Genomic DNA, 23,272 nt, shown 5'->3' on the forward strand with positions numbered 1-23,272 from the left:
AAGGCATACCCTTGGATCTGGTTAACTCTAATAAAATCATCTGCCTTCTCCTACTAAAAAGTATTTTGTGGGGTTGAGTTCAGAAAAATGAGTCATTCAGTATGAGTGGGAAAGTCTGTGAAACATTTCCTTCCATACCTGGAGGTCTTGTTTTCAACTGCTTGTACAGGTCTATGGCTCTCTGCTCCCTTTAAAAAGAAGAAAATTGTTCATATATTTATCAACCAGCAGATGACTGAGGAACAAAAGCAGTGCAGTTAAGTCTTCCTGAACCTCAGGCATTGGAGATACCACCTTCTTCTACAGCTGCTACACCAGGTACGACATTTGGAACACAAGGATGGTCTTCCTGTGATGGAAACCAACTCTTTCCTCAAAACTCTTCCTCTGATTGTGTATTTTCTTCTGAGATAACTATCCCAATTAGAGGCTATTTTCAGCTTCAAATTTGCAAGTGTCTCAGCTATGTTTTCTTTCCATGTTATCCTTAGTTATGAAACTTCATTTCTGTAACTAGAAGAGCTGCTTCTGCACAATTGAGAAATTCTTGTTCCTGTTCTGCATTTTCTACCTGAATTTTACAGTGATACTGAGAACAGAGAGACAGCTGCATCACAAACAAGAGGAAAGTGTTTCTCTTCTTCCCATGAAATAAATGTTACTTCTTTCAAATATTTCCAAAGCAGACCAACACTGAAAACTTCCATCTTTGAACAAATAAATCTTCAATGCTTTAAATCAACAGTCTGCCAAACAAGCAGTTTAGCCAGTTCTAACTCTGCTTTTGAGCCCTCACCAGACCTCCTCTTCCCCTCAGATCATCCCAACACTGTTTCAAGAAATCCTGCAAGCTGCTTCTCCTTAGCTAAGCCAGTATTTTCAGCGTGCTGGACAATTTATCATCTTGAAACTCCTGCATCAACCCAAGATAGGGAGAGAGGGGAGCTCTGTTCCTGCTGCACTAGGGAAAAGAAAACATCAGCATCCAGCACTGGCAGGGAAATCTGAGATGTCACCAGGACCCATGTGTGTCTGCTGGTTGTGCACCTCAAACTTTCAGCTGTACTCTGCACTAGGCTTTGCTACAGCCCCAAAAACTACAGAGCAGGAAACTCCAACTATTCTGCACTTCACCCCTCACTCTGAGGAGTAGCTTTCAATAAGAATCAGCAGCAGCTTCGGACACACTTTAAGCACATTTCAAAAATTAGGTGCTGCAGACTTGGGTTTGCCGTGGTGAAAGTGCCGAAAAAAGAGGTTGCAGGAGGCAGGTTCATGATGATTTTAAGCTGCTCTGAATGTGGGCTATCACTGCAAGAACTGATAGTTCCCACCACTTCCTCCCTTCTGCACCAGTTCTGCTGCTCCTGCAACTGCACCTGGATGAAAAGCAACATAGCTGATCCAGCCCTTCAAAGAGGGAAAGGAAGAACATGCCATCAATGGGCCTGAACAATCAGTCACTCAGAAAAGCTCTAATTAAGAACAGGTTTAACCACCAAGATTCAACAGCCACTCTGATCCTTCTCTTTTATAATTGCCACTTGTACTCAGCAACAGCCCAAACTACAATAACTACTTCCTACGTCTTTTTAAGATCAGTAATAGCATTTAGCTCTTTCTTAAATACTTTTAAAAAAGATAAATATTCAAGTTTCCAAATATTCAAGTATCCATGAGGTGTTAACTAACTTTACTTTGAAAACACATGGAAGATATTTAACAGGATTTTACAACGAACTCATAATCTTCCTCATTTGACCCCATAAAATTTACTCTTCTCCAAGGCAAAAAGAAATCCTCTGCATTTTGCAGTTGAGACTAAGATGTATCTCAGGCCCACCCTCTTCTAAGATTCCATTTATGTGCAATAAAGATAATAAGCAAAGAACTTACAAGCTCTCCATGACCTCTCCTTGGCGCCTTGCGTATGGACTTTTCTGAAGCTCCACGATCTCTGTGTGCAGAGCCATGATCTGCTCATCCAGATATCCAATATCTTCAGCCTAATGGTCCAATGTAGGTACAAAGCAAACCCAAGGAGGTGAGCAATAAAGTAGCTAAAGATCCTCAGCAAAATTGTTTGGATAATGGACTGACTCCGTACAGAGTTTGGGAGAAAAAAACTCTGACTTTATTGCTGCTACAATAATTGAGGTTACTGTTACTACCTTCTCAGTGCATGATACCACCTAGATTCAAATCTCTGACGACCACACTGGATGAGAACAAGCAGTTTCTTTATAAATACTGCCTCTTTGGGATGTAGGCTGCACACACACACACAAGTGCTCACAGTAAGTCAGGTGAGGCAGCCAACAACAATAATCTCTGAGCGTGAAGAGTAGATACATGAAAATATTTTGAGATTTTTCAGCTTTTCCTTTCTGACCTGAGGCTGTATGGCCTGAAAAGCAAATATTTTCCCCTGCTGAAGCTGCAGAAGTACTTGGTATGAGGCCATTTAAATGACCTTGATCAGAAAGGGATGTCTTGCAGGTAAAGAATAAACGAACAAGAAGTGAGAAGCAACACAATCAAAAGAGAAGCAGATTGTGAGAAAAATGTGAAGTAAACCCTGTTATCAAAATAAACATTTTAATCTGAAGCACCATGAGTCCCCACGCAGCATGACGGTGATTCTTCAAATCACAGCAGTTAAGCAAAACACCTTCCATTCCTGACAAACGGACATGGTGTGACCACACATGTGGACTGCACAGCCAGAACATAATCCTTAGGGTCCGCCAAGTAAATAGTTATTGAGGTTCTTGGTGTTTCAGAAACAGCCAGTGGCAGCTTTGCGTTATTCTGCTGGAAGCAGCCTCCCTTGTATGTTTCTTACATCCTAACAGGGAGCAACAAGATCCCAAAATATAAAGAGCTGAAGAGAGGTGAATTCAGGTGGCAATCCCAATTCCCTTCTCTCCATCACAGGACAAAGCAGAGTCAAGGCTCCAAGAACCTTCTGACTTTGATGAAGATACCTAATGGATCCCAGAACCTTAACTGCCCAGTCTGTTTCTTCATAGGGGCAAAAAATAGGCAAGGTAATTTATTGTTGTGTTTCTAGTGGTGTCTGGGATGTGTAGGTATTCATCAGTGTGCTGTGTATAAGAGCCAAAACAAACCTCCCTGCAGGGTAGAGGAGAAATACATCAGCCCACAGCCCTGGCCAGCAGAACAAGCCATGTTCTTGGCAGTCCTGCACACAAGCTACTGTCACAGAACACAAAACCAGGGGACATTTGAGATACTTTAAAGACCTCTACTCTGATAATAAGCTACAAATGTCCTGATTTTTCCTTGTATTCTTTCCCAATGCTCTGCTCTGAATGCCTCCCCCCTCCTAAACTTTATTCAGTAGGTCCAGTAGAAGAGAAGGATAAACTGCTTTTGACAATAAACTACAACAATCCTAACACTGTTCCTAGTTTTCACAGCTAAAAAGCTTATTCCTTCCCTGGAGAGAACTGTAGGCAGAAATATTCTCTATCAAAAAGGCCTCTGCCTCCTCCTTGTTCTTCAGTGGAGGTAAAATGAAAATGCTCTTTCCCAGAAGACAGATCAGAATTCTAAGCAGTAGGTAATTTTGAAGTAGCCTTCAGCCCAACTGTCCATAAACCACCAGTGAAAACATCTGTTTTCATGACTCAGAATAAGAATTGGCTCTACTTCCCCTCTAAATTTCATCAGGATGACTCTTATTAAAAATTATTTTGCATATTGACTTGTAGAACACCAGAAATTTCTGTCGGTTCTCCTAAACAAAGTACTACAATTTTGAAATCTCTGCACAGCAAGTGATTAGTATTAGTTCCACCTTCAGCAATGGAAATTTTTGTGTGCAATAAATCCAACCAGGAAGATTTTTGTCTACAGCAACACTGTTTCTTTTGGGCAATAAATGATGTGTCTCTACAGTTTACTTTCCTATCTAGACAACCAAGTCTGGTGACACTTGTGTTGGTTTTGTTCAAATCACTAGATTCAAACCTGAGGATGGGGGCTGTTTCTTTTTTAATGTATCCATAGTGATAGTCTTATTCCCACAGCGCGAAACACAATGGAGGGACAGAGCAGTGCCACACAGGACGTTCCAATTTCCTGTCACTATCTCTTTCACAAAGAGATCATGAAGCTTCTTTACTATCCCTTACCTGTGCACATTGAGAGGCCTTCTCTTCCATCTCCTTCCAGGCTTTGAGCATCTTTTCTGAAGCTTCACAGAAGAGAGTTTTTAATTTTTAAAAAGATACAGACACAAAAATAAAGCATGACCTGAATTTTATATACATCAGTTGGATCTGCACACCAAGACCAAGCAGGAAGAGATTCCAGAGACAGCAAAATGTCGAGCAACATGCTCGACCTTCACTCACATAACCCTTTGGTAGGATCTCACTGTTTGCAATCACCAGCATAAAAGGAGTTGGAGTCTTTACCCTCCACCATTAAGCTCAAGAACTCCCACTTTTGATTAAACCAGTCCAAAACCAGTTCACCAAGACTCTCCATTTTCCATCATTATCATTCAGCCTAATCATAATTTTTTACTCAAGTTTCAGTTTTTAGCCATATATCCAAACTAAGCATACATATTACTATTCTCCTCTGAAAAATATTTGTAAGCTCCAGATGTTTCTGTGATATTAAAGCTGCAGCTGGTGATTTTTCATAGAACCATTCAGATTGGAAAAGACCCTTGGGATCACCAAGTCATCATCCCTACTCTACAAAGTTCTCCCCTAAACCATATTCACCAATACCACGTCCAAACAACCCTTAAACACATCCAGGGATGGTGACTCCACCCCCTCTCCCTGGGCAGCCTATTCCAGTGTCCAACCACTCTTTCTGTGAAAATTTTTTTCCTAATGTCCAGTCTGAACCTACCCTGTTGTAGCTTTTATTCCTTCCCCCTTGTTCTATCACTAATTACCTGTGAGAAGAGACCAGCACCAACCTCTCTACAATGTCATTCCAGGTAGTTGTAGAGACTGATGAGATCTCCCCTCAGCCTCCTTTTCCTCAAACTAAACATTCCCAGCTCCTTCAAGTGTTCTTCTTAAGATTTATTTTCTAGGCCCTTCACCAGCTTTGTTGCCCTCATCTGTACTCGCTCCAGCACCTCGAGATCATTCTTGAATTGAGGTACCCAGAACTGGATACAATACTCAGGTGTGGCCTCACCAGTGCTGAGTACAGGGCGACAATCACTTCCCTACTTCTGCTGATCACACTATTTCTAAGACAAACCAGGATGCCATTGGTTTTCTTGGCCATCTGGGTACACTGCTGGCTCATGTTCAGCTGCTTGTCAATTAGATCCCGCAGGTCCTTTCCTGCCAGACACTTTCCAGCCACACTTCCCCAAGCCTGGAGCGTTGCCTGGGATTGCTGTGGCCCAAGTGCAGGACCCAATACTTGACCTTGTTGAAGCCAAGACCATTAACATTAGCCCAATTATCCAATCTATCCAGGTCTCTCTATAGAGCCTCCCTGTCCTCATGCAGATCAACACTCCTGCCTAGCTTGGTGTCATCTGCAAACTCACTGATGATACACTCTATGTTCTTATCAAGATCATCAACAAAGATGTTAAACAGAAACGGTCCCAACACTGAGCCCTGAGAAACACCACTTGTGACCAGCCCCAGCTGGACTGGACTCCATTGACCCATTGACTCTTTGGACCTGACCGTCCAGCCAGCGCTTGATCCAACAGATCATTTGCTCATCCAGGCCATGAGCAGCCATCTCATCACCTTATCTGCCATCCTGACTCATGCTACCTCCTGATCTCAAGCACAGCAAGACCACTCAGCACAGCTCAAAACATTTCTACAATCACTGTGCCCGTTTCTTCAGCCACAGGGGGTTAGTCACCCTTCCATGTCTGCCCTTCACTTTATGCCCAGTGACAACTCCAAAGGAATCAGACTCTGAATGAATAAATCACAGAATTATTGAGGCTGGAAAAGATCTTTAAGATCATCAAGTCCAGCCTATGATCTAACACCCCCACATCTCCAGACCATGGCACTAAGTGCCACCTCCAGCCTTTCCTTGAGCCCCTCCAAGGACGGTGCCTCCACCACTTCCCTGGGCAGCCCATCCCAATGTCTGATCACCCTTTCCATGAGGAAGTTGTTTTCTGATGTCCAACCTAAACCTCCCCTGGTGCAGCTTCAGGCCAGGCTCTCTTGTTCTGTCACTACTTGCCTGGGAGAAGAGCCCAGACCTCATCTGACTACAACCTCCTTTCAGGTAGTTGTAGAGAGTGATGTCCCCTCTAAGACTCCTCCAGGCTAAATAACCCTAGCTCCCTCAGCCTCTCCTCAGAAGACTTTCCCTCTAGTCCCTTCACCAGTCTTGTTCTCTTTTGGAGCTGCTCCAGCACCTCAATATCCTTCTTGAAATGAGGGGCCCAGAACTGGACACAGGACTCAAGCTGAGGCCTCACCAGTGCTGAGCACAGGGGGAGAATCACATCCTTACTCCTGCTGGCCACACTATTCCTGATACAAGCCAGGATGCCATTGGCCTTCCAGGCCACCTGGGCACACTGTTGCCTCATGTTAAACCGGTTGTCAACCAGTGCTCCCAGGTCCCTCTTTGCTGGGCCACTCTCCAGCCACTCCTACTCCAGCCTGTAGTGCTACAGGGGGTGATCGTGTTTATTTACATCACAAGTACTGTTAATTTTCCTAGCCTGGTGTTCTCAGGGTACAAGAGCTGACCACTTGTTTCACTGGCACTGAAGGTCTCCAAAAATACTTCATTTTTTCTCCTCCTGCCAAACTCTTCTGCCAGCTAAAACACCCCCATAAAGATGCTGAGGAACACAACTCATTTTCTTTCAAGCTAGCTCTTAACCACAGTCCTTTCTTACTGGGATCAGCCAAGACTCCCAGCAAGTATCCCACAATACATACATATGCCATAAGCCATCTGGTCACTGTATTTCTCCAGGTCGAGGCGAATGCTTTGATGGAAGAATTCCAGCTTTGCTTTCAGTTGCTGGGATGCTGACACCATGTTGTTCTTCATCTTGATTAGGTTGGCATTATACCGAAGCAGACTGAGCCTGCCCAATGAACCAAGAACAGGAGGCATTAGCTGAAAAGCAGAGCTCGGCTCAGGTGGCCAGTGCTGCTACACTGCCTGAAGGACATAGCTAGGAAAACATTTTGCAAGATCCTTGGAACTTGGGAATTTCACTGGGGTCACGGACTCCATCTCACCAGCTGCAATGAAATGAGAAAATCCTTCCCCATTTTCCCATGGGACAGGGATCTACTTGGGAGAGTCCAAGGGAGGCTACAAGGATGATGGACTGAAACTGCCTTATGAGGAAAGGCTAAGAGACCTAGGGCTGTTCAGTCTAGAGAGGAGAAGACTGAGGGAGCACCTAAGTAACGTCTATAAATACATGAGGACTGGGGGTCAAGAAGGCAGGGACAACCTCTTGTCACTTGTGCCCTGTGATAGGACGACAGGCAATGGATTCAAACTCCAGCACAGGAAGTTCCACCACAACATGAGGCTGCCCAGAGAGGCTGTGGAGTCTCCTTCTCTGGAGACTTTCAAGACCTGTCTGGATGCCTTTCTGAGTGATGTGCCCTAGTTTTGGTCCTGCTCTGGCAGGGGGGTTGGACTTGATGATATTTGGAGGTCTTTTCCACCCCCTGACATTCTGTGATTCTGTGATTCCAAGTTTTTGTCCAGCTCAGTTAAACACTCTTAGCAATGTGAAGTGTTTCTTAGCATCTACAGGGTCCTGCAGTGAATGTTGCCCCTGGGAAATGCTGGCATCTTTTATATCACTTGAGATCACTGAGTCATTAAAGTTGGAAAAGACCTCTAAGGTCATGTAGTCCAGCCATCCATCCAAGCCTGGGGGCGGGGGAAACAACACAACCCACCCAAATAAGCAACAAAAAAGCCCCAAACCAAACAAATACAACCACACCACAACGACTCGCCCCATAAAATCAACAACACAACCCACAAAAAACCCCCTATGCCCACTAGACCATGCCCTGAAATGCCACAATTACAAGTTTCTTGAATACCTCCAGGGATGGTGACCTCCAGGGAAGGCAGCCCTTTCCAGTGCCCAGGGACAGGACCAGAGGCAATGGGCAAAAAACTGAAACACAGGTTTTCCCTGAACATCAGGAAAACCTTTTTTTACTGTGAGGGTGACTCAGCACTGGCACAGCTTGCCCACAGAGGTTGTGGAGTCCTCATCTTTGGAGATACTTAAGTCACCTGGACAGGTGACTCTGCTGGAGCAGGAGGTTGGACCTTCAGAGGTCCCTGCTGACCTGTGACTATATTTGAGGTTCAGGTTTTTTCACTTTTTATCAATGTCAGGCACTAGGCAGTAAACCTCCTGGAGCAGAATAACCTCCCAGCCTAAATATATTTTATAACATAGAAGTTCAGAACAATGGAGAGCTGTAAAACTTTGGGTTACCAAAACTCCCCCAGTTGCAGATTTCCATGCAAACACTTTCTGTATTTGCCTACTACTGAACCTTCTGAATAATGAGGAACAACTTACATGGCAGCTCTCTGGCCCTGAAAAAGCCTGCTGTAATCTTCTTTCAGCCCAATCACGTAGTGAACTGCTTCTGCCCACACCTTACGCAGCTGAGGAACTGGAAGTTGGATTTTACTGTCCTGCACTGAATACAAGAAAACCACGGTTGTACACAAATGAAAGGACAACTCTAGAATAGGACTTCAGTACTTGCCAATATTCCCAATTCCTTCTTCAGGTGTCTAAACTAAGGAACCAAGCCATGTAAGATCTGCTCAGTTTGTATGTGATGCTGCCTACGTGTGTATAAGCTTTTCACGTGATGGCTCCCCAGGTGTTTGACTGCCTGCTACTGGCTGAGCAACAGCTTGTGTTGAACTCACAGCCATGAGGGCAGTAACTTCTTTGAGCACTCTGGGCCAAAGTCCTCAGTTGGGGGTGTTCAGCCTTGAGAAGAGAAAGCTCTGGGGAGACCTCAGAGCAGCTTCCACGGGCTACAAGAAAGCTGGGGAGGGACTTTGGACAAGGGTAGGGAGTGACAGAACTAGGGGAAAGGGTTTGAAACTGGAAGAGGAGAGATTTAGGTTAGACATTAGGAGGAAACTCTTTGCTGTGAAGGTGGTGAGACACTATAACAGGTTGCCCAGGGAAGCTGTGGCTGCCCCATCCCTGGAACTGTTCAAGGCCAGGCTGGATGGCGCTTGGAGCAACCTAGTCTAGTGGGAAGTGTCCCTGCCCATGCAGGTGGTTGGAACTAGAGGATCTTTAATGTCCCTCCCAATCCAAACCATTCTACACTCTTAATAATTCTGTAATAATTCTATTGGCCCCAAGAGATATGGGGCACACGGCATGAATCATGGCACAAGGCAGGACCCATGGGTGGCTTTCTCCAAAAACTCTACTTAAAGCACTTGCTCAAGGTAGCAAGTGATACTGGTCACTGTATTGATGTGTGTTTAGTATGAAAACGTCTTCAAACCTTTTGTACATTTCCTCACAGATTTCTGATGTAGATGTTTAAGGGGAAAAGATCCAAGACTTATGTGTGTTCCCTTCAGAGACAGGCAACTGTTGGTAGGTTGGGATGTAAATAAACACCTTGCAAAAAGCCTCAGCTCCAAGAGACTCAGCACAATGATGCCACACAATGACATCTGGCCAGAATAATATAGCCCAGAACACAGACAGTAAAAGGAGACAGGAAAACCAACCCAACTTCTCCAGAGCCAAGTCAAAGAAAATAAAGCTATCTCACAGTAAGTCTGTGTCACGAGGCATCTCCATTACATGCAGGTGTCTCCTGTCACTTTAGACCATGTTTTCTTTCATAGGGGTATACAAGGTCCTTCATACAGATACATTTGGTATCTGTAAACCTTCAGAGCTAGTTTAGGTCCTGCAGATGACTGCTGTCATTACAGGAGAAATATTAGGGAAGCTGTAAGCAGAGAAGTAGCTTTCATGGATGGTCTAAAAGTACAGGCTCCCCAGGGAAGCATTAATGGCACCAAGCCTGACAATATTCAAGAAACACTTGGACAACACCCTCAGGGACATGGTGTGAACTTTGGGCTTGTTCTGTTCTGGGGTGGGAGATGGACTCAGTGATCCAGGCTGTCTGAGGAGGTGGATGAGGCGCCATCCCTGGAGACATCTAAGAAGACAGATGTGGTGCCAGGGGACAGGGTTTAGTGGTGGATGCAACAAAGTTAGGGTAGTGGTTGGACTTGATGATGTTGAAGGTCTTTTCCAACCAGAGTGATACTGTGATACACTGATGATGCCAGGGCCAGCAATAGCACCAGAACTAAGAGAAACCATTGGAGAAGATCCCACAAGTATCCCTGCAGCGACAGGCTCTACTCGTAGCAGTTCAAGAGGAAGGAGAGGCCTGGACTTTCTCAGACACTTGGTGAGACCAGAAGTAGGATCAGTGCTATAGAGTTATGGTCACTTTATCACTAGAGCTAAAACCTGTGGCAAAGACCATACAAGAGTGCCGGTTTTACACCTTTATCTCAGAAGACCAACCCTAACTCATAACCTTGACAGGGGAGCAAAACCAGTTCTGCAACTGGTGCAACATGGCCAAAAGCGCTGGCTTGGCTTCATGACCAGAGCAAGGTGGACTTCCTCACACAGGGCCTGAACGATCAGCAGCATAGATGGAGGGACCTGTTCTTTCAGGTGAGAGAGGAGAGATGGATCATTGTTGGGGTTGGACTAGGCCACCTTCAGAGATCCCTTCCAAATCTGACCACTCTGTAAAATGCAACTACCGCAGACAGTAGAGGCCAAAAGGGTAACTGGTATCCTCAAGATGCTGATATTCAGAAGCATAAATCTAGGAGAGCTGTAGGACAACTGCTCATGGACAACCAAACCACCCAATCTCAAGAGACGGGACTACAAGGACCTGCAACCTGCTTGTACCTGTGCACAGGGAGAAGGAGAAGAGGGGTTATATGCACAACTTCTTCAGATACTGAGTCCTAAGATAAGAAGGTCCCTGTCCCTTGGTACCACCAGAGGATATCTGTGTAGGCTTCCTCTCAATTTGTGCAAACATCTCCTGGCACAATGTCATTGCAACACTTGGTGGGTGTGAAGGGACCCCTAAGCAGAGCAGAAGGCATTGCAAATCTAATCACAGCCCCCAAGTCAGAATCTTCTTCCCAGGATGTAGTGTGCAGATGCAGACTAAAAGTTCACCTCTCTGGGCTACAAGATGAGGTTACACACTTTGCCTCCCCAGCCTTCCCTCACCCCACCATACTGTTTAAGTGGGGCAAGACTTATGTTTAAGTGTTCAGTGCACAGAATTTAAACACCAGGGCAAAAGCCTTACATGAATTCTGAAGCTGCTCTACAGGAAAGCTCCCAAAGGGCAGGCATGAAATTCTCTGACCCATTACATCTACAAAACGTGGAGACAACTTTGTTAGGCTCCTCCAGGTTCTTATATGAGCCTCTTTGAAACTGAGAATGCCCTTCAAGGTAATACACAGAAATCTGTGAGGCAAACCTACTGTCACACAAGGTGAGCAGCACTGCTTTCAGTGCTGAGCTGCCCCTCAGCCTACTTACCAATGTAATTGACACAGTCCGACAGACTCCGAGAAGAAAAGGGTCCATCATAGACAGTTTTGCTTTTATCAAACAAATAGACCATGTAGCTATCCCAGCCTCTCTGGTGAGAGAAGAAGAGAGAAGAAGAGAAGAATATAAGCAAAACAAATCCCAAACACAGCTCCTGCTAACTCAGCCCTGGTTACATCATGAACTCATGACTGTGGGCAGACACTCTTCTTATCAGGTGCCTTCAAAACCTGATTTTGACAGATCCCACAGGAACACGGGACCGTTTGCTAACAAGTTACTTGATTTAGATGTTTAGACAGAGTAATAACTGTAGGAATCTGCTTACATTACCTCATAAAGGTAATGCTAGACCTTAGGAATTACCAGAGTCCCACTGTGCCCAGTGGGAGATTAATGCCATTTATCTTCCCCAAGATGTTTAAATTCCCTGAGAATGTGAAAAGGCATTAAATGAACAGAATCCTTCTTACAACGCCATCAATAACACACTGGGAAGCAGGTTTCCGAGGATCCAGACAAATCCCTGTTTCCAGAAGCAGTTCCTGATTCCCAGTACTTATTCCAGTTTCAAACTCAATCCGAATCTGAAGGGAATGAAGGCTTTCCTCGGGATGCAGGAGAAATGAAACAATCTTGGCAGAAGTCATATTTAGTATGTGAACTATCTGTAAAAAGAGGACAAGTTTATTACAAGTCACTGGCTACCAAACACAAAGAGCACCTAGGGAGGGAGTTTGTAACAACTAGCACAGTAGGCTGAGAGCATCTTTTGAGTTTTAATGACTACAACAACCAAGTTCACGAGTAAAGTCCCACATTAATAAAACTCCAAGTCAGGACCTGTAACTTTTAACTTCATGTCAGAGAAAAAGACAATCAAACACACTTAACAGCCTTCACAAGCCATACTGCAGCTTAATGACATCAAAAGGATGGTGACAAGATAGCAAGAAGGCCACCTTGAGCCTTGCTGGCTCTGATGCTGGTCAGCACTTCTCCCAGGAAAGGAAGCCCCATTTCCTTTAATCCCTATTAACTACCAGTGCTTGTCTTCTCATTGCTCTCCTGGCTCTCTCTCTAGTTTTACTACATCTAGGCTGAGACTGTAGGACCCAAATCCCATCATGATATGCAGATTTTGACAAGTCCCAGTTATGGGCACAATATTTTATGTTTCAGACTTTAATTCCTTTGGAATCCTTCCAGATCAGACAAAATTCTCCTCTGGCTTCTACACATGCTTGCTTCACCTGGTTAATAATCACTTGAAGGGGAAGAGTCAGGTGAGTGTAAATTCTATTCTGGACTAGATGATCTTTGAAGGTCCCTTCCAACCCAAACCACTCGCAGAATCTTGGAATTGTCAGAGTTGGAAAGGACCTATCGGGATCATCTGGTCCAACTGCCCTGCTAAAGCAGGATCACCCAGAGCACACTGCTCAGGACTGCAGCCAGGGGCGTGATTCTACTACAGATACTACTACTGATACATGGACATGGAGGTCACAGCATCAGTACTGGAGTTCAGGAAAACAGTTATTAGCAAATACTAAACCAGTACTAGATCTTGGTAAGTCCTTTCTGAGATGGCAGGTAGTAAGGCAGAGAATTCTACTTCAAGTGCAGAGCTGGAGATTAATATTGCTGGTGATATTTTGCATTCTGGTATGTACTGGACAGGCTGTAAATACACTCACTTCCTGATCCCAGGAAAAACATTCCTTGTGATCCTGCAGCTGGATTATGCCAAGATTACAGTTCTTCTCCACTGACCACACTTTCTGTCCTGTGAGACACTTTCCCTGTGAGATACTTTCAGTTGGCCTTTAAACCCAGTAATAACCCTCACTCACCTTCAAATTCAGAATGTGATCCATTATTAGGAAACACTTGGGACTACTGGTCTCAGGATCTAAACCTCCACCCCTCTGCTGTGGATCCCAATTCAGCATCAGTTGCAGCCAATTCTCCATTGGTTCTACAATTAAACTACAAGAGAGGCTGTAAGAAAGAGGGTAGATATTCTAGAGCACTCAGATGGCTTAAGAAACCAGGGTCTCACCAGAACAAGCTTACAATGTGTGCAGCACCCAGTGAACACATGTGAGCAGCAGGGAAAGCCTGAAGGGGAGGAAAGTGCCTGGAGAGTGAGCACCCTTACCCTAACAACAGCCTCCACTGGCCTCAGCAACAGCATGCCCCCATCCAACACACCTCGCATGACACTTCTCCTTCTTCCTGACTCCTGTTCACTGAGTCAAAAGTACCCTAACACATCAGTAAGGTGTGGTTTTTTTTTTCCTCCCAAACCTGTCTATGATGCACACAAAATAAACTGTTTTCAAAGCCTGGTCTGCAAAATAGCCAGGGCTATGCTCCAGAACCACCTGGAAGGTTCTTCTACATGTTTATCCACACAAGCAACACATAAGTTTATTGTCAAGAACATCTTTAAAGGCAGTACAGAGTGCAAAAACCACAAAGCCATTTTTACTTCATCCTCAAATCCAGCAACCTGCTAGTGCCAATGAGCTGTGCTGCACAGCTAGGCACACCTAAAGCCACAATCACTAAATGAGGGACAAATTATCAGAGCCTGACTTCTGACGTGGTGTGGGCCAGTTAATTCAGGTTGAAGGCTCTCCTGGAGGTCTCTGGTTGAACTATGACCCACAGCAGGGCCAATGTCACAGGAACTGCTCAGGACTGTGTCCAAGTGAGTCTGGGCAGTCCCCACAGTTGGAGGTCACCACTGTTCAGGTCCCGTCCCAGGGATGCATGAAGAGCACTGGGAAATCTTTTTTCCTGTGCCCAAATTTCCCTCCTTGTAACTTATGTCTTTCATCCTTTCACTTCGCCCATCTGAGAAGAGCCTAGATCAATTTTCTCTGGAATGTCCCAACAGACAGGAGACAAAATTAACACCTTCTTTATTCCAGACTGACCAAGCTCAGCTGTCTGGGCCTCTCTTTGTATGCTCTGTTCAAGAGGTTCTGACCATCTTTGTGGCCTCTGCTGCTGATTTCCCAACACAAAAACTAGAAGCTTCTGCTTTTGTGGAGCAGCTAACTCTAGTAGTTGGTTTATGAGACTCAATACCATCAAGTTCTTGGGTAGATGTTACTCAGTAGCCTTGTGATAATGGATGGGAAGCAGCCACAGAGTTCAGACTGCAAGATGACCCAACATCATCCTGCCAACCGCAGGGGGAACGGCCACTGGAGAGCCTCAAGTATCAAAAAAGAGCCATGTGACCATGGGCTATTCCTTATCAGCTTGCCAGGAGCTTGAAACTCCCCTTGGGAGAAAGGCGGAGGACATCTTAGCAGTTGGGATAGAGGAGAAGGAGACCTCATTGTAAAAGACAAGTCGAAAAACCCTCCATGTCGCCCCAAGAACACACTTACCCACAGAGGCTGTGAGGCTGTGGCAAATGGGTACTAAAGCGAACCTCCCCGTTCATCTCTTCAGAAGCAAAGATGTGCTTGGGATCCTTTTTCTTGATTTTTTCATGCCTAGAAAATAATATCCTTTGTGGATAGACTGACAGCATCAACTTGGTCAAGGGCCATCTGAATATGGCAGCAGCAAAACGAGCCACAGGGTGGCACCTTTGGAAAAGAACCTCTTCTTTCAGGACAAAGACAACATTTCCAAACAATCCACCCAGAACATCTCCAAGTGGAAGAGGGGAGCTCTTGCAATCAACTCTGACTCTGGAAACAGTTTTGTGTTCTAAGCCCCATCCAACCTGCCCCTGAACACTTCCAGGGATGGGGCAACCACAGCTCCTCTCGGCAACCTGGGCCAGTGTCTCACCACCTTTGCAGTGAAGAATTTCTTCCTCATGTCTACCCTTAATCTCTCTACTTCCAGTTTTAAGCCATTACACCTTGTGCTCTCACCACAGGCCCTTGTCAAGAGTCCCTCCCCAGCTTTCCTGGAGCCCCTTCAGGCACTGGAAGGTGCTCTAAGGTCTCCCTGGAGCCTTCTCTTCTCCAGGATGAAACCCCCAACTCTCCCAGCCTGTCCCCAGAGCAGAGCTGCTCCAGCCCTCCCATCATCTCTGTGGCCTCCTCTGGACTAGCTAAAACTGCCTCATGTCCTTCCTGTGTTGGGGGCTCCAGAGCTGGACACAGCCCCCCACCCACCCAGGTGGGGTCTCCCCAGAGCAGAGCAGAGGGGACAATCCCCTCCCTGGCCCTACTGGTCATACTGCTGAGGATGCAGGCCAGGACACAGGTGGTTTCCAGGCTCCAGCACATGGTGCTGGGTCATGTTGAGCTTCTCATCCCCCAACACCCCCAAATCCTTCTCCTCTGGACTGCTCTCCACCCACTCTCTGCCCAGCCTGAATTTGTGATTGGGACTGCCCCGACCCAGGTACATTCATCATTCTGGTCCATATTGCCACCTCACCACAGGCAGCAAGTGTCACTGCCTGGCATCACCCCTTGTAGAGTCAGTGTCTCACCAGGTGAAGGGCTGTAGGTTGTGTAGGAAAGGTCTAAATCCTACAATGCACTCAAACACCATTGTCCCAAAGCTCCAGTAATCAACAGTAACTGAGTAGGATTTGTTCTCAAAGAGTTCTGGAGCCTAAAAAGTATCACAGAAAGACAGGTTAAAAGTGGCATTTCAGGTTGTCTATTTTCTTGTATTTCTGCAGAGACAAAGCTGTCCCCAGTTCCAGAGTGCACAGGGACCTGCATGCAGCTCTGCCTGGGCTGCCCGGAGCATCCAACCCACCAGGAGATGGGAGTGAGCTGGGCTTGTTGGGTCCATCTGTGAGGAGGTTGGAAGGGGTGTCTAGGAGCAGCCCCCAACTGTGTCACAGGAAAGAATGGATGGGGCCAAACTCATCTTGGAAGGTGATTCAATGAGGGGCAACTGCCCCAGACTATCCTCTGGGAGGTTCAGGCTGGGCATGAGGAAACATTCCTTCCCCTGGGGAGGGATCACATGTGGTCAAGGTCCCCAGGAAGGTGTGGGACTCCATTCCTGGAGGTTTCAGAGCTTGGCTGGGCCAAGCGACAGCAGTCCTGACCTATAGCTGGTGACAGCTGTCAGTGGGAGGCTGGACAAAGGACCTTGGTAGGCTCCTTCTGACACACCCTTCTGTGACTCTATAAAATCTGGTAATGTACCATCGCTTGTATACATGAAAAATAATAATTTCTTACCAAATACTGTAAAGTTCCAACAAATGAAGTGCATAAACTTCCTTGATCCAGATCCTTTGCATATCCCAGGTCTATTATTTTGTGAACAATCTATAGGCAGTTTAAATAACTCATGAGAAAAGCAAATTCAGAGGAAAAAACCCACGAAACAACCCCAAATCTAGGCAGGGACATCCACAGAAAACCAGAACGGAAATTCTGGAGACAGTCAATGGCAAAGCTTGAAGATGTGACACAGTGTAAAGGCTTGCTGTTTCAACACAGAAGCTGACCTTGTTATCAAGCACAGACTGGTTTGGGTTGGACTTTAAAGGTCATCTAGTCCAACCCCCCTCCCACCTGACCAGGTTGCTCCAAGCCCCATCCAACCTGCCCTTGAACACTTCCAGGGATGAGGCAGCCACAGCTTCCCTGGGCAACCTGTTCTAGTGTCTCACCACCGTCACAGCAAAGAATTTCTTCCTTGTATTTCGTCTACATCTATCTGACTTCCTCTTTGTTGGGATGCATTGCTCCTGGGCTTGGAGGTGGTGCTCCTTGAATATTAACCAGCATTCCCGGGCCCCTCTTCCCTCCAAGGCTTTATCCTATGGTACCCTACCGAGCAGGCCCCTGAAGAGGTCAAAGTTTGCTCTCTTGAAGTCCATGGTAGTGAGCTTGCTGTGCACCCTCCTTGCTGTCCTACAAATCTTGAACTCCATCTCATGGTCACTGCAGCCAACGCTGCCCTACAGCCTCACATTCCCTACCCATGCCTCCTTTTTGGTGAGAACAAAGTGCAACATGGCACCATTCCTTGTTGGCTTCTCTATCACTTGGAAAAAGAAGTAATCATCCACACATTCCAGGAACCTCCTTGCTGTCCAGCTATTTCAACTTGACTTTATCTAGCTTTTTATCTGGGAACTTCAATACCAACCTCCAGAAATGACAGTGGGAACACCACTTAACAGAGGCCACCTGACTTACCTTCCCACCTTCATCCTGAAGAACAATGTTTTCAGGCTTTAAATCTCTGTGTATAATTCTGTTTTCATGCAAATACTGGATCCCAGACCCTGAAAGACACGTTTGATTTAGTAGAAAATAAACTCACATCACCATCAGATGTGTCTGATAAAAATCTAATATGGGGTTGATATCAATACATTTTCATTTTAAAGCACCACTAAGAGCTTTCATTGACTTGAAAGATTCACCATATTTCTGCCAAGCCTGAACTAGTTCTGTTCCTCTGCGGAAATGGATGTTCCTGTGGAGCTCAAACCTCATGGTGCTAACCACGAGTCACATCTGCAAGGCAGCTCAATTCTTCTCAAACTGCAGAGCAACAATACGAACGCCAGCAGGCAGATAAAGAAAACAGGTCTCCAAAATGTGCAGGCAGCTTCAAACAGCTCTGCATGTCCTCTGGCCTAGGATCTTGGGATGTTAACAAAAAGACACCTTTATATATGTAAGCACATTATACAAGATGCTAATGAAAGAAAATGCTGAAATTAAGCAAATGAAAAATCAGTTGAGTTTCCCTTTGATCTAAAGCTAGTGCCAAACAGTCTATGAGAGGGTTGTGCCCAGAAGGAATACAGGTACCCACATTCTCCTTTCCCAGATGCCATTTCCATGGCAACACAAGCATTTATGGTCAGCTTGGTCCTCGGACTGAGCCAGCTGGAAAGTACCAAGAAAACAAAATGATATTAGCCAGCCTAGGTTCCAGAACCTGCTCCTCACCTGGGCACTGGAGTGGCTGCAAGAGGGGAAGGAACGACAGGCAGAGAGAAGGACTCTGCCTTGTGGCAACAGAACACACTTGAACTGCCTCAGTGGGACCGTGGAGACACTAATAAAAGAGAAACAAGATAAATTCTGGATGTGGGAAGGGGAAAATTCACTACTGGTCCACCCAAATAACAACACTGGCTGCTAAATAAAAGCTTAGCAGGCAAGTGTCTGCCACAGAACATGATTTTTCAATCTTGGAGATGTGCAAGTGGAAATCAAAGGAAAGGTCCCATCATGTAAGGCCCAAGGCAGGTCTTGTTCCATCGTGGGGGAATTAAGAAAACAAGGAGCTTTACTGAGAAACTCTGCTGGAAAGCCTACTTGCTAGAGAAACCACCTGTAGGCAACACCCTCAATCAGATTAGTTGTCAACCCCAGGGTGTCCAAGAAGCCAGGCACTTCTTGACAGACAGAAAGGCCAGTTTGAAGTCCCACATCTTCTGTTTTCTTACAGTGCTCCCAATGGTCAAGGATTTGGCATCAGACAAGCTACAGCTCAGCAGCTTGAAAAATGAGGTATTTCACTTCTGCACCCCATCAAGTTTGTGTCAGAGAATGATTTCCACGGATTATTGCAGCCTTGGGAACGGACTTTAAAGCAGGCACTCAAAGGCATTGAATGAAATTGCTTCCTCTGAGCAGTGCTGTCATCTTGGGCTGCTCCCATCCTGTGCAAATTTGCTGCCTGCTCCCTTTCCCAACTGTAGAATCTGGAGTCCACGTGGTAGCAGACACTTTCTGCCATGCAGATCAAATTGATGGCTAGATAATCCTCACCTTTTCACCACTTTGCCACCCTGTGGGCTGCCTTGGGACCCTCCCCAGGACCATGCACAGCACAACAGCAGTGCTGGTAGGAAAGGTTTCTTCTCCAACCATGCACTTCAACCTCCCATGGTGTAGCATGGAGCTCGTGCCCTCTGTGATGCTGCTCACCAAGTGTAGTCTGGTCCCATCCATCAGCTTTGCACCTGTCCCTTCTGTCACCACAGACCCTCCTCAGCCTCCCTGTGATCACACACAACAGGCCCATCTCCTGGTGGCTCAGGTACTTCAAGCCCTGGGCACTCTTTGTATGGCCTTGCCAGGATCTCCATGTCCCTCTGAGACAGGGGGCCGGATGTGAACAACTATATCCAGATCCACAGTGCTGACTGCAGCCGACGTGTGTGTTAGCCACAACCCTGATGCAGACCAAGAGAACTGCTCTTCAAAAACAAGAAGCTTCTCAATAGTTAGACACACTTTTCTTGGGATCACCTACCTAATTAACCTACAGTTGAGCGCAAATCATTAGGCAGAAGATGGCTGGAGTTGCCATGGCATGGGTGGCTTCCTGTTCTGCTATGCTCTTAGCTACCTTGCTCTCAGCTCCATTCCAGTTTATCATCTCCCTACTGCCACCCTAAATAAAATTTCCCTCCTACTAAGCAAATCCAACACAAAGTAGCCATAGGGCAGCTTTTGCACTTCTCATGTTGGTACTTGCTTTTTGCCTTGTAAAAGTCACATTCTTTCAAGTGACATTCCACTGGGCATGGGGGGGTTTGAATGGAAAACTGTGACATTAAAACCCAAAATGTTCAGGTCATAGTTACTTCCAACTGACCACTACAGATCTTCTCCAATCCCATTCCACAGACACATATATCATCTGTGCAAACTCCTTGTCTGTGGAATAAGCAGGGATACAAAGTCCTTCCTTTGAAACAGAAATCTGATTTGTTTTAACACCCTGTTCTCCTTAGTCCCCTTTTCAGGATCAGCTGAAAAAGCAAAATGCCATTACACATAATTAAAAAAAACACCCCACGAAACGAAAACACAAATGGCATTAAAAACCCCAAAAACTAATCAACAAAAAAAGCCCCAAAACAAAATAAAGGTATTAAACTACATACCAATGTCACTAAGCAGAGAAAGTATTTGACTTTCCTTAAGTCCACAGCAGTTTTCCGGTTTGTTTAGCAACTACAGTAAAGAAAAAGATGTTTAGACCCAGGAAGCAACAGTTAATAGTCAAGAAAAACATCTTCCATCCCCCGCTGACCCAACACAGAAAGCAGCAAAGCTCAGGTATAACTCTAGTTGAACAAAGTAAGATGACTTGGTGAAACAAAAGCACAGGGGGAAAAGAAAACAACTCAGACAAAATGGAAATTCCTTGCACAGAGATGGGATTGAAAAGAGGATGGGGATTGCTAGAGTTGTACCACAACAGCATGAAAGACACCAAAATGCAAACAGGCAAGACATGCAGAAAGGGTTGTATGGTTGCAGGCACCAGGGATCCTGAGGCTCCTGGAACCTGCTTGTTCTTCATCTGAAGTTCATAGAATCCCAGACTGGTTTGGGTTGGAAAGGACCTTAAAGACCATCTAGTTCCAACCTCCATACATGAGCAGGGACACCTTCCACTAGACCAGGTTGGTTAACGCTCCATCCGACTTGGCCTTGAAGACTTCCAGGGAGGGGGCAGCCACAACCTCCCTGGGCAACCTGTTCCAGCATCTCACTACCCTCACAGGAAAGAACTTTTTCCTAATGTCGAACCTAAATCTCCCCTCTTTAACTTTCAAACCACTGCCTCTTGTCTTCTCACTACATACCCATGTAAAAAACCCTACCCCGGCTTTTCTGTAGGCCCTTTCAGCTATTGGAAAGTTGCTATAAGGTCACCATGGAGCCTCCTGTTCTCTAGGCTGAACAACCCCAGCTTCCTCAGCCGGTCTTCATAGGGAGGTGCTCCAGCCCTCTGATCATCTTCATGGCCTCCTCTGGACACACTCAAGGAGTTTGGCTTGATGGAATCTGGGAACACCTGAAATACCCAAAGCACGAACACTGCTTGGAAGAGCAACTCTCCAGTGAGGAAAATAAACAGTTACCAAAAGCAAGAGGAATGGATAGGGATCTAAGCCCTTGACATTCCAACATGGGTCATTGATAAAAGGACAAGAAGCTCACCAACAGGTGAGCTCCTAAATTTGGTATAAGGCACAGACCAGAAGGTGACTGCAGGCATTGACAATTCCCAAACAGGCCAGCTGGCCCAGAGCAATTGCTGCTGCTTTAACCCAAACAGGGGGTCCATGGGCTCTAGCAGAGCCTATGTTACTCAAGTGTGCTGCACCCAAGTGATAACCCCTGCTGTGGAAAAGCCACAGAGGTACCAGCCCCTGCTGCAAAGTGGAGTACTCTCCCACTCCAAAGTGTTTTTTTGTCTCTCTTCTCCCTTGCCCTGAGTTCTCCTCCTCTAGCAAAAGGTATGGTAGAAGCACCATTGGAAGCCCTCTCCTAAGCACTGTCTTCATGACCTGTCAGTAAGTTAAGCCATTTGCCCTGTACACCCTGAGGCAATCAACATGTGATCTGATGTTCTGATCACTACAGTGAAGGCTTTTATAGGTGACTCAGGTCCAGCTGGGCACTGCAGCCACCCCTCCCATGATGTACCCTCTTTTTACCACCTCCCACACCTCAGACACCAGCAGCAATCCAGCCTCTATGGGGAAGAATCACAGAATCATCAAGGTTGGAAAAGACCTCTAAGATCATCAAGCCCAACTGTCCATCCTACAACACCTAACCACTAAACTATCTCCCAAAACACTACATCCATCTGTTTTTTGAACACCTACAGGGATGGTGCCTCCACCACCTCCCTGGGCAGCCTGTTCCAAGTTCTCACTGCTCCCTCTCACTCCTTCAGTTCTGTGATGGACAACAAAGGGGGAGAGGAGCAAAGTCAGAAATGCAGCTTAGAGCCCACAGCACTGCCCTGAAGGAGCACAAGCATGAAAGTATGCACGTCCCACAGACACAAGCAAGTCATCTTTCAGGCTTTATGGAAGATTGCAAATGTGCAGTAAGAAATTAACAGCAGTGCAAAACGCAGATGATGCCAAGTGAGTGTAAGTAAGATTTAAAAAGCAGGATCAGAAACAAAAAAAAAGGTTGATTTTTTTTTTTCCTTAAAGGAACAAAGCTTTACATGTGATCAAATGAAACAAAGCAGGTTACTGACTAAATTGTCCCGTCATCTCTGCAATGCCTAAGGATTATTAGAAACTAAATTATCCAATACTGCATTGCAAGTAGAGCCAAGGTAACCCCAAATTTCTTGGCCAGGGTCTCCAATTTACCTTCAAGCAGTCTCCAAATATTTACTGCAAAAATACAGCACCCAAGGGTCACTAAGAACATGATCAGCTATGTTTGTTTGCAACATCCACATGCTGTTTTCTTAGACCCACGCTTCCTTTCATTACCAACCTTGCCTCTTAAAAAGTGTCTCTACTGTTTTGAAAAACCTCAAAAGCATAAAAGGAGGCTCAGTAAGTCACTAGCTGCTGTCACAGATATGCAGTTATTGCTTTCAACATCTGCTTATGTTCCTCCAGTCCCATTTAATATCAGTAACAAAAACAACAGAAAAATGAGCCTTCTGATCACCTCAGAGGAGGTGATTTCCAAGCAAACCTTAAGCAAGGTCTTCTTCACCAGCACATGAACAGTTGCTTCCTGAATCCAGGTGGAAAAGGAGCACAAACTTTACCAGGCCATGCAGCCTTCACCTCAGGGACTACTGAAAAGTCCCTTTACTCTTGGGTGCTGCTGCTTTGAAGGGCTGTCCACAGTTCAGCAG

The 23,272-nt window shown here is 45.7% G+C and overlaps 1 protein-coding gene across 1 annotated transcript in view; it reads right to left on the minus strand.

The window, feature by feature from the left end:
- CHUK (conserved helix-loop-helix ubiquitous kinase) overlaps nucleotides 1–23,272 on the minus strand; it is a 31,931-nt gene that overhangs the window by 7,040 nt on the left and 1,619 nt on the right. The window contains exons 3-15 of the mRNA XM_010007786.1: nucleotides 20,526–20,595; nucleotides 17,809–17,897; nucleotides 16,840–16,929; nucleotides 16,131–16,255; nucleotides 15,064–15,171; nucleotides 13,510–13,645; nucleotides 12,127–12,321; nucleotides 11,642–11,744; nucleotides 8,573–8,696; nucleotides 6,939–7,090; nucleotides 4,161–4,222; nucleotides 1,897–2,006; nucleotides 139–188 (exon numbers count right to left, since the gene is read on the minus strand). Coding sequence (XP_010006088.1) covers nucleotides 139–188; nucleotides 1,897–2,006; nucleotides 4,161–4,222; nucleotides 6,939–7,090; nucleotides 8,573–8,696; nucleotides 11,642–11,744; nucleotides 12,127–12,321; nucleotides 13,510–13,645; nucleotides 15,064–15,171; nucleotides 16,131–16,255; nucleotides 16,840–16,929; nucleotides 17,809–17,897; nucleotides 20,526–20,595 — 1,414 coding nt within the window. The remainder of the gene's footprint in view (nucleotides 1–138; nucleotides 189–1,896; nucleotides 2,007–4,160; nucleotides 4,223–6,938; nucleotides 7,091–8,572; nucleotides 8,697–11,641; nucleotides 11,745–12,126; nucleotides 12,322–13,509; nucleotides 13,646–15,063; nucleotides 15,172–16,130; nucleotides 16,256–16,839; nucleotides 16,930–17,808; nucleotides 17,898–20,525; nucleotides 20,596–23,272) is intronic.

The sequence above is a fragment of the Chaetura pelagica genome, unplaced genomic scaffold (assembly GCF_000747805.2).
Source record: "Chaetura pelagica isolate M959 unplaced genomic scaffold, ChaPel_1.0 scaffold251, whole genome shotgun sequence".
In the NCBI taxonomy this organism is placed as follows: Eukaryota; Metazoa; Chordata; class Aves; order Apodiformes; family Apodidae; genus Chaetura; species Chaetura pelagica.